Source organism: Haliaeetus leucocephalus, unplaced genomic scaffold (assembly GCF_000737465.1).
Source record: "Haliaeetus leucocephalus isolate CR32 unplaced genomic scaffold, Haliaeetus_leucocephalus-4.0 Scaffold1, whole genome shotgun sequence".
Taxonomy (NCBI): Eukaryota; Metazoa; Chordata; class Aves; order Accipitriformes; family Accipitridae; genus Haliaeetus; species Haliaeetus leucocephalus.
Genome location: NW_010972437.1, coordinates 9,527,573 through 9,539,575, shown reverse-complemented (window position 1 = coordinate 9,539,575; position 12,003 = coordinate 9,527,573). Strand labels below are relative to the sequence as shown.

At 36.2% G+C, this 12,003-nt stretch overlaps 1 protein-coding gene across 1 annotated transcript in view; it reads right to left on the bottom strand.

The window, feature by feature from the left end:
* Positions 1-12,003, bottom strand: part of PDE11A (phosphodiesterase 11A) — a gene marked incomplete at its 5' end in the record, with an annotated part of 141,550 nt that overhangs the window by 61,338 nt on the left and 68,209 nt on the right. The window contains 4 exons of the mRNA XM_010569299.1: positions 2,318-2,410; positions 2,787-2,854; positions 4,338-4,413; positions 6,893-7,028. Coding sequence (XP_010567601.1) covers positions 2,318-2,410; positions 2,787-2,854; positions 4,338-4,413; positions 6,893-7,028 — 373 coding nt within the window. The remainder of the gene's footprint in view (positions 1-2,317; positions 2,411-2,786; positions 2,855-4,337; positions 4,414-6,892; positions 7,029-12,003) is intronic.

The following is a 12,003-nucleotide window of genomic DNA, read 5'->3' as shown; positions in this document are numbered from 1 at the left end:
CAGATTACACTTAATACCAAAATTCTTGTCAAGCTTCTCCTTTATCTGCACTCATTATATCCCTCTAGATTTTTACACAGTCTTCCTTAATATTGATTATTCTGATTTTTTAATCATTTGCAAATTTTGCATCCTTAATATATAAAACAGTATTTAGCCTGGTTTTAAACCATATGGCATCCTACTGTCAAACTTTACCCATATTTTTTTTACGTTTTGGTCTTCTGTTTATTAGTCAATCTTATGAGAATTCTACATGAAAAACAGTATCTGTATATCTGGATAAGAATCTTATTATGGTATATATCAAATGGATTTATTTTACATCTGATATCAATGTCATTTTCAAATGCCATTCATTGCCATCCTAGCTAAATACATAAATACTAATAAAGTATTCTATTACTGAAAAATGGATTCGCAGTCCTTCAGCATACACCATTCTTTTGTTCAGTACTTTTCTGCTGTATCTTCAATCACTTTACACAAATATTATCATGGGTTGTTGCTCATTTATAGAGAGAATTACTCTTCACTGAAGCATAGTGGCCATTTATCAAACTTGTAATCTACATTCAAGCTACATGGCTATTAGTCTTTTTTAGATCAAAGAAAGAAGCTGTATTTTAAACCAAGAAATTTAAGTTTCCTTGATTTCAGTAGTAAATAACAAACTTCTATGTTAACTTTCAACCCTATGTATCTGAGTATGATATCTGGCACTGCTTGTTTTTCTTGCCAGGAGGAGTATTCATTCTAAGGTGTCATATTGCACAAATATCCAGGGCATATGAGGGCTTAGAGTAATTCATGAGTATGATATGTAAAGAACAAGGAACCCTGCAGGAGGCCTCAAAAGGAAAGCTTTTAACTTTTCTTCCTAACTGAATACATATACAGGAATAATAAAAAAAGCCACTTATATTTAGAATGTTTTTTTAAACACAGTCCTATTGAGTTCAAAAAGCCTTAACATGCCTACGTGCTTTACAGGATAGGTCCCCAATACATAGATAAATACCTCCAACCCTAAAGCAAAGAAAAAGAAAAGCCATCTTCAAAGCAATCCAGTTTGATTTGATTCTTGTTTTAATAAAGAATAATTCATATCTCAATCAGGCCAATGCTATTTTTGTGGCCTTATTGTAACAGTGGGTATTGTATAAACTCAGAGGAGTTACACAGTTAAAGGGTACACACACGAGGGAGAGCTAGATCATTTTCTTCTCTTATCACATGTGAAATTTAAAACAATACTGCAATCTTAGCGACATTACCCTTTCATCAGAGGAATGTTTTAAGATTAATCAGTCTTGCATAATGCTTTTTAAAAGAACTTAAATTTCATTCAAGCCATTCTTAATTATTGTTTTAGTAGGAATAACGAATTTGTAAAGCTATCCTCAAAACTCCAAGCTTTGTTCTCACCAAGATTGTTTTTAATATTATTATGTTTAAAATCTCCAGGATATAATAGACAATAGTGCTTTATTGTTGAATTAGCTTATAGAAGCTTAAATAATCATAATTTTTTAAAATGGTATGTATTTTTGTTTTACAGGAGCTGGTAGATTTCATTCTTCATGAATGGGGAGGGGGAGCAGAAACAGGAGAAGAAATTCCTACAAAGGCAACAGGCAAGAAAAGAGAAAGCTTTCCATCTATTTAGCTACTCTATATGTATTTTCTAGAAAGATGTGATGTGTTGGAATGCTAGGACCTTGCATTATGTATCAGCCTTGACCCACAGCAGAGCTCTTACTGAGCTGCCAGCCATCCTGCTTTCACATAATTCTGGCAAGACTTATATTTGGTAAGGGTTCAGCAGATGTTGCTTTTGATACTAAAAAACCCTGTGATGATGATCACTTTTTTTCAAATTTTCTCCTGTTCACAGTATGTTTTACTTAGCGTTTACAACACTAGAAAAACAAGAAGCAGCTATCTAAAAGATCAAATTCTAAAGAATTTTCAGTTACTGATGGACAAAAAAAAATAAATTTAATGCCTAGATTAATTCCTACACTTATATTTGCAAGAAACTAGATTCTCCATCATCACTGTCCCCTTTTCTAGTGTAAAAAACATAGGCAAATGAGATACCCAGGTTCAAAATTACTTAAGCTGTGCACAAGCTCCACAGCTAAGCATACCCTGAGAAAGTTTCCCTTCAGCATTACCTTAGTAAGACAACACTCTAAGGTGCAGAGAGGTAGATATAGGAAATGATGCTAACTATAATAAATTCAGAAGCAGTGGGTTCCTTTACATGTGACACTTATGAGCAAGAAAATGTTTCATTAAGATATACACATACATCAAGAGCCACAGACTGTTTTGCCCAGGATTTCTTCACTTGGTCATACATAATTGTGTTGTTGATGCCCAGGCCACAAAAAATAACAAAAGCCTAAAATTAGAAAGAAAAAAAAAGAAAAGAAAGTAAATAATAATTCAATTATAATACAAACGACAAGGTGAATGCTGACTTGATCATGAAAAGGAATTGCATGGAAATATTAGGAATAATCATGCTTATTCAGGTTATCTTGAGAACGCACACAAGTCGCTGGCCTCAACGAGATGAGAAAGGTCAGATGCAAGAAACTTGTTTTAATTAGGATGCAACCTTATTAAGTGAGAAGTTCTAAGAATTAATGGCAAACCACAAATACAGACAACATATTCTTCCCCCCCTCCCTAGAGCAGACTGAAGCAGCACTACCCAAAAATACCAAATCCTGCTGAAAAAGTATGTTATTGCTACAAAATTGAATGCCTCTTACTTCAAACAGTCGCTGGTCGGCATCATCAAAGGGTTTCCCATCAAGCCTGTTCAACACTTGAGCTACCCCTTTAGAAAGAGTTAATATGAATTATAATCTTAATTCATTAATTCACAATGCAGAATATTTTATTCATTGGTAAAATTTAAAAATACATCTTTCAAACTGAAAAGCAAAACTGCAAATATTTATTCTCAAAATCATTAAACAGATGTAAACATGAAAGGCTGATTGTTTTGATACCAGGACTCAGTTTACTACTTTCAGCTGTTATTCTTTACTCTCCAAGTATAATATTGCAAATATAAAAGTTACTCACAATGCTTTTCACGAAAGGTTAAAGATCTCTTTGGGAAAGGACTTGAGCACTTTGCTAACAGCAATCATGATGTAAGTTGTCCTAGAAATTTGGAGTTACTAGTATAATTTGCTGAATCAGTACCTTCATTCCTAAAATCTTAGTTGGCTTAGCATCACCTGGGTATATAAGTTGGTTTTTTCTCATGACTCAATTTTTTCTCATTGAGCCAATGAAAAAAAAGTCATTTCCTTAAACCACTTGAAAAAGAAAAAGCGTTCAAAGCTCTTGGCTCTAGCTGCACTAATACTGAATTCTACTGCAACAAACCACTTCTATTTCATTTAGCTACAATATGCCCTTAGAGAAATATCATAAGAGCTATCAGCAGTCAAGGGTTTGGTTTCTTTCTACCTCTTTAAGGCAATACTCACTTCACAACAAACAATGAGCCATATTTTTTAAAAGACTCAATTCCCACATCATCTCTGCTGAATAAGCTCAAAGATCCTGATCCTGCATGGCACCGAGTGCCTTCAGCAATGCACTACTGATCTCGGCTCTCACTGACAGCCACAACACACAGGGATGTAAGTCTCACCCTGCCGGTTTAAATTGCTATTGCTTTGACCTGAATTCTTCTGTGAAAAGTTAACAGAGGAATCTGGCACTGTTATTTATACATGCCGCTCCTTTTTGTACCAAAAGCAGGTAATAATGCAGGACCAACTGCAGGTGTATCATAGCTGCGAAGCATCCTATCAAACAAGCAAGAAAACCTTGTCATGTCCGGATCCAGCACACACCACTGCCACAGGCAATTCTAACAGCTGCCACAGCCTCTCCAGTAAATCTTCCCTGACTGTAGTTTATCATCTAAGAGGGAAATGACCACTTTGCTTGACTGCAGAAACACTTGCCTGAGTTATGTACAAAAAAGGGAGACCCAAGAAAAGTATCAAAGCATATCAAACATTTTTAACTAATATTGTTAGAATTTCTGTTTTCATCTCATTAGTCTTCAAATTTCAGTACAACATATAACTTAACAATGACACAATGGGAAAGCTGAAAAAGTCCATACAGTATCCAAATCAAAACATCCCTTCTTGGATACTTAGCATGCATCCTAGGTACTGTAACTTCTTAACAATATTCAGCTGGGAAAAAGAAGAAAAAGGAACACAGAATTAAAAAGACAGAATTAAAGTTACATTAGCACAAAAATGATGCAGCTATGAGGAAGGTCTTACCAATTATTTGGTGGTTGCTATTCCATATAGGGACACACAGAACAGATCTTATGTGAAAGCCAGAAATCTGGTCAGCCTAAAACATAGAAATGAGAGCTTCCATTAGTGGTAGGTACCATTTGCAGCCTTTCACATTTTAGTAATAGAAATGTCAAGGAGTAAGTTTACATTTACAAATGTCATTCCACGTGAATCAGCTCTCACTCAGAAAAAATTTCTGCTGAAACCTCATTCACAGTAAGACTAACCAAAAATCATAAGGATTATTCTAAAAATTGCCAAAGAAAATACAAACATCGCCACCTTTGCCACTGAAAGCTTATACTATTTGACTTTGATTTAGAATTAAAGACAAAGAGCAATTGAGGCAAGGTCCAGACAATTCCTGGATTACTTACACTGGTGGATTAGTAGAGACAACCTCCATTGCATAGGCATGCCTTAGAAATACTCTTCCCAATTGTCAAACTGAAATTGGATTTAACAAAGGTATAAAAGGGGTCTTTCAGGAAATACGTATTTTCAGAAGAAAGGCAAGAGTAAGTAAGGATGATTGTGTAGAAGTGCAAGCTAGGAAGAAATGGAAGGATGGGGTCAAAACCAAGATTTGAGATTTTCTCTGTAGGTTTAATTGGACCTGTAGTTCTGAAGAGAATTTTCTGCCTCATATTGTTTTCTATCTAATATAGCATAAAACTTTGCAATTTATTATAAGTGTCACTGATTCTCTCTTTTCTGTGGTTAATAAGCTTTATTCTTTAGGGTCATTGCTGCAAAATCTGAAGCAAATAAAATATTTTTTCAAAATAGAGTGAGAGAGTGGGATGAGCCCACTCACAGGAGATCAGGAGACCTTCTCTTACTGAAACTGCCAGTGCTATAGGCAATCTGTAATAGAAGAAAAATAAAAAAGATCAGCAATAATTCATATATTGGAGGCAGGATGGGATCACTGTGATCTCCTAGCAAGCAAAAGATGTAACTCGGGTGTTAACTAGAGTACTGCTTATTTGTACATACTCAGAACTCACCACTGGAATCAGCATGGAGTGCTACCTAAAATCCATGGGAGGGGGGGAACAATTGCCTCAGATGTATATCTTAAAATGAACTCAGTGAAAATACTTTGGCATTAAATTCTCAGTGAATGAGTTGAAAATTGAGCATCAATATTTGAAAATGACAACTAGTGTTCTGGGAGAAAAAACAGAGTGTTTTTAATAGATGCAGAGAGAAGAATATCTGTTCATAACTACAAATGTATGTTTGATTCTATCTAAGTCATAAGTGATAATATGTTCCTCTTACTACACTTGACTGTAGAAATAATTGATTGTAACAATTGAATTCAAGAATTAAATTTTCATAGGAACCCACCAACAGAAAATAATTACTGCCCTTTGTATTAAGTGTTTTCTTTTTCTCTATAAAAATTGGGCAGTGCCTCTAACTTGGAAAGGACTAACTGTGAAACAAATAAGAGATAGCTGAATTATTCAGGACATGGTATATTGAAAGTACCACTGCAAAGATATCAAGGATTGGCATGCTTTATTTTAGCATATCTCTTTGGCAAGAAATAGACTCCAGGCATTAATTGTACTTTTTGAAATTCTGAACAAATTAGCATCAACACAAGTTTTCTTGTACACTTTCACAGCAGGCCCCTTTTATTTTCCTTGTTTTGACAAATTCTGCTGGTTTGAGAGAGAATCCCTTTAATGACACATGGAATAAAACTGGAACCAAGCAAACTCTCAATATGAAACACTTCCAAGCAAACTTATTGTAGTAATATAGTTTAGCAAGCTTGCTGACCAAGGCTGTCCACTGATTAATGTGCTGCCCAACTGCTGGCCAAGTCCCCCATAGTAATATGGTTTCACTGGATAGAATTCAGTGAAGATTTTGTCCTTCCATATGCCTCTAACACTTATTTAGATGTTAAGTACATGTATATGTTTTTATCTGTACCTACACTTTCCTAACTGAGCCTGGAATTAATACCATAGGATACATAAACAACTTTTATTAGGAGTGACATGTATCTTGGAGAAATAACTAATCCAGTGTGTATATTTTATCTGTGCAAATTAAAAGGTTAGTTGGCTAAGTTAGATCACAGACAACATTTGTCTCTCTAGATACCAATTCTGTTTACACTCTGTGTGTGTATAGTCCCAGTCACCCCAACAGCTAACGATGGTGCTGCTAACACTGAACACCAACGGCGGAATTTTCAGCAATAAACCTCGGTTTACATAAATATCAAAGCACTTGATAGAGGAAGGTATCACTTACAAATAGAAAAAAAATTAATCATGGACAGACTAAGTAACTGCCTAAAGTCATACACTAATTCAATGACCTGTGTTTACTGTATAAAGCCATGTCAACATCAGCAGACCAGAAGGAGGACATACTGGATAGAAAAAAATAATTCAAAATAAATATTCACATGTTTTAAAGCCACTTGGATATAATGACAAAATTATGTTATATTAATTGCAATGCCAAAAATATGATGTATATTTACATTTCTAAAAATCTCTTACTTCAGCATCAAAGCGAGGATCCTGATAGGCATCGCTAATGTTCACTGGGAGACCTGTGGAAGCTACGAGTTCAGCAATGCTATTATTTATTAGCCAGTCAGAATAAGATGATGATTTCTCCGCGTTGTCTTTGAAACTGTCAAAAGTCATAGCAAGGGAAGAAAAGAATACAGTCAACATTGCTTGAAGTCCAGCATGTCTTATAGGCACATTCACAGAAGCAGCAGAACCATTCACAGTTATTAATGGTTTCTAAGAGTTATCTATGGAACAATTATTCTGTATTTATTGAAATGGTACATCAAAAATTCTCTCCTTCGCACAATTCTTTCTATTGAAAATAGCATTAGTCTGCCAAGTAAAGTAAATACAGCATTTAATAATGAAATGCATTTACACATGAATCAAGAGTGGGATTATGTTCCAAGTTTCTGCGGGACAGGCCTCCTCATCAAAAGCAACCAGTTCTAAATAATATTTTCTGTAGAGCTACCTGAAAGTATATAATTTTAAGATTTTAATTTTTCAAATTAGTCTAGTAATTTAGGGTATTTTTAATTCATACTTCCAATAATTCTCCTGTCAAGGGAAATGCCATTTTTTTTTATTTTGGTCTGAAATGCCAGACCTGAATGGCCGAAGAAGGGATCATGAAATAAATCTTAAAATCAATAATGTAAGTGTGTTGCAGCAGGTGGATCCAAGTAGACATACAATACATGAAGGCTTCCTTTTTTTTTTTTTCCTGGCTGAGCTTCTGCCACCACTACCGAGGGGCTGGAGAGCTGTCAGTAAATGAGCATAAGACACCAGAATTATGTGCTCAACTCGCCACACTCCACTGCTGCTTCTCCAGAAAACTCAGTATCTACACAGACCTTAAAGTCCTCACCTTATACCTTATCCAATCAGCAGGAAAAGTTCTCTTTGACTTATTGCAGACAGGATTTTGACATTGGCAAGCTGTAGCTATTCATGTGTGAATAAACAAATGCATGTTGTCTTAGTTTTGAGAAGAAAACTGATCAATTTTCAACATCTGAGAAATATTACTTAAAAAAAAGTGACTCTGAGCAGCCATGAAGAAGACTACCAATAGCTTGAACTTCAAAGCAATGCACATGAATGAAAGAAGGATGCACAGTAAAATGCTTGAAAGACTCAATCAAAGTGAAAGGATTGATTTTTGTTAGCTGCATTGATTTTCTGGAGACTAATTCAACTAAGTCACTCATTTGAAAGAAAACTCAATATTCTTAAAAGACTATAAAGATAATAAAAATTTACACAAATAAATCTAAGTGTATCAACTTTCATTTGGGATAAGAATTTTGAGTAACTGTAATAAATGTTATGTGTATATTTTGACAGGAACCTTTACAGGGATATAGTGTTTTCTGAGCTAAGTAAAAACTTCATTTAAATTTAATTTAATTTTAATAAATTTAAAATTTATTTCAAGACATCAATACTTGAGAAGCAAAGAAATCTTTAAGGATAAGAATCTAATTTCAAATGCATAGCTCCCAGTTCATACCTTAAAAATCTGGATATTATCATTATAATATAAGACACTTTAAATTGGGACTGCATTATGGGTGTCAAGCATTTTAAGCAGCAAATGAATTCAAGTAAAAGAAACAAGATATAATTCAGGAAGAAGTTTTAAAAGTATGTTCTACTATGTTGTCTCCATTCCTAGCAAGTGCTTTACAGCTACACTGTGGAAGAGAGGCACTCAACTTTCACTAGGAGGAAATATCAGTGATTAATTCTGATGCAAATCACAGCCAGCTGGCTCTCTCTCCACCCTGAGCAGCTCAGAACCTACTCTAAAAATCACAAGCAACAATTTTCTCCAAACTGTGGAAAGCTGTGAGTGAGTCCTGCTGAACTGATGCAGGCAGCTGCACGCCACCATCTCCCTGTCTTGCCCCCACACTAGCAGGAGCACTGCACGCCAGGCAGGAGAGTGAACCCAGCTCAAGACCACCAAGCAGTGCTGCAGGCTGCCCTTACGCAGCTGCTTGCCTTGCTATCTTCCCCAAAGGGGTGACAGGGATGGCAGAAAGTACGGTAGAGAAGTGGTACAGCTAAAATCATGGGTACCTTCAATCCTCTGTAGTGACATGAACCCTTCCAGCTCCTAGGACTAGAAGAGCAGAAAGATGCCTTAAGACGCATAGAAATACTGCAGGGAATGGGATGATACCCAAGTGCACATCATCTCAGGGACAGTGGTGGTGAAACAGCAGTAGCAGGGATTTCAGCACTTTCTCTGTACCAGCACAGCTGGGAGGGAGCACAGATATTTTCTCCCATGCAACCCACTCTCTGGCTCAGGCAGCTGACCTTTCCACTACCACTGGTACTCAGGTTAGAGAACTTCAAATCTCAGCTACATCATCTGCCAAGATTACTTCTGTGCAGGAAAGTCATAGACCATAGCACCTTCCCTCAGCCTCATTTTCATCTAGAATACATCAGAACTGAACCCTCAAGGCTTCTAAGATTTATGTAATCTTTTTTCAAAGGGACAGAAAATTTAGGAGACTTGACAAACATGTACTTCAAGAACAAAATGACTGGCAAAAACAAGAGCATCAGTGTACAATTATGGATAATAAACAAACTTGATCATGGTGTGTGCTGGAAAATTGCAAAGTGAACAGGTATTTCTTTACAACCAACGGCAAGAAAAAAGATACAAATATTCATTATAATATTTAGGGACTAAACAGGTGAATTTTTATTAGCCAGATGCAAGAAGGGCAAAAGAAAAGCCAATTTCTTCTAAAACTGAGGAAGTATGTTAGGACATGAAAAGTTAATATTGTCCTTGGAGCTTCTCTCTCTTTCAGATAAAACTTATAACTAGAACTGTTCTCTACCTATAATATCTTCAGATTTCCACTAAAATTTCAAAGAGATAACATTTATCTTCACTGGTGTAATGATGAAGAATCTCATCTTGCCATTTTTTTCCACATGAAACATCTCACAACTTTACATCAGTTATGGCTGCAGAATGTAGAATGAAAAGGGCAAAACTCACTGGAAAAATGCTCAAATGTCAAGGGCTCACGGCATTGTTCTGTATGCTAAATAACCTTTGTTTTCCCACTGTAGTGCCAATAACTCAAGCTGTGCCTGTGCTAGATCCAAATGTGACATCATATCTGCCAGTCCAACCTTGGTCTTTGTAAAACCAACTTCACTCTCCACTGGATGAAAAATGAAAGAAAAAGCAATAAATCTTTATATTAAGATACACAGAAATATACCTTTATAAATCTTATAAAGACTATCTACCAGGTTGCATGTGTTTATTCAGGTCTCAGACCAAAGTTAAAATAATCTTGACTTGACTACATGCAGAGCAGGCTACTACAAACTGCTTTTTGGTAACATGCTAATATAACTATGGTAACAAGAAATGAGCCAGCTTGGTTATCTTGACACCACTCTACATTGTTTTGACTAATCTGGCTACAGATCAAGTTTGAGAAAAACAGGAATAACAACCACATCCCATGATTCATACTCCTGTCCCTGAACAAAAGGAATGTGTCTTCACCCATTTAATTGACCTAGGAAAGACCAACTGCTACTCTGAAGCTCTTTGTCAAAAGCAGTAACTTGTGATTCCCAGACAAATCAACAGATTATTTATTCATATTTAAACCTTCCTATTTTTTATCACTTGTTTTCCTTTTCCATTTGTCTCACCATTCCCATCTCTCAACTAGTGGATAGGGCATGAAAGAGACCTAGCTTCTACTCATCTCTCTCTGTGCGGCCCTGGACTCTGCTGTCAGCTTGCACACCTTAAAAATATCACCACCCATTTTTGTAATGCTGTGAGATCAATCCATGAAAAGCATTAAGAATTATGACCTGTCATGATCTGCAGTACAATGTGCACATTCACCTTAATGAAGTGGTAGCTTCTTACCACAGTGGAGGTGAAGAAATAAAGCACAAAAGAAGGCAAATTACCCCAAAATATTTTTAAAAGCTGCTTAAAGGGTTTAAATTTGGCAAAGCACAAGGTAATCTTCAAGTTTGCTAAGCAATGGATAGCAAGTTGGACAGAAGGCTAGGTTTATCATTATGGCAAGCACTTGATATGGAAAATTCTAATTCACAATCAGTATGAATTGATTTGCATAAAATGTGTATGATAGTCACGGAGTTTGGGCCCTGAAAGATGGGAGAAATCTTCTCACAATAGCCCTGAACCTTCATCTACTCATTCGGTATGTAGGACATTTTATATGAACTGTTACCAGCTGTATTATCTTGCAGGAATTACTCCAGTAACCCCACATGGACAAAAAGGTCTTTCTATTACTAGTTATAACTAGCCCTTTATCAATGTTTAAATACAGATCCTACTAAGCAAAACATATACTTCTATTTTGACTGGGGTCCCAAAAAAGATTTAGTCACAGGAACACAATTTCTAGGAAATACATGTTCTCTGAGGTTTTTAGACTTTCCAACTTGACAGGAGCAGAAATAAAATTCTACTGGAAACCTTTCAACACAGCTGCAAGGAAGCATTTTGTAAGAGATCAACAAACAATCTATAATTTTGTAATTTTAACTTCAGTATTAAGTATGCAAAACAACATTTGCGTGTTCTCCACGAGTTCAACAATAAAAAGTCATCAGTAATTTCCCGGTTTCTTCTCCAAGACACTGATACAATATTAGTGCATATATATATATATATACACACACACACACACACATACATATAAAAATATAGTGTCCTGGTTTCAGCTGAGATAGGGTTAATTGTCTTCCTAGTAGCTGGTACAGTGCTGTGTTTTTGAGTTCAGTATAAGAATGTTGATAACACACTGATGTTTTCAGTTGTTGCTAAGTAGTGTTTAGACTAAAGTCAAGGATTTTTCAGCTTCTCATGCCCAGCCAGTGAGAAAGCTGGAGGGGCACAAGAAGCTGGGACGGGACACAGCCAGGGCAGCTGAGCCAAACTGGCCAATGGGGTATTCCATACCATGGGACGTCACATCTAGTATAGGAACTAGGAAGTGGGGGGGGGGGGGGGGGGGGGGGGGGGGGGGCGGCCGGGGGCGCGACGG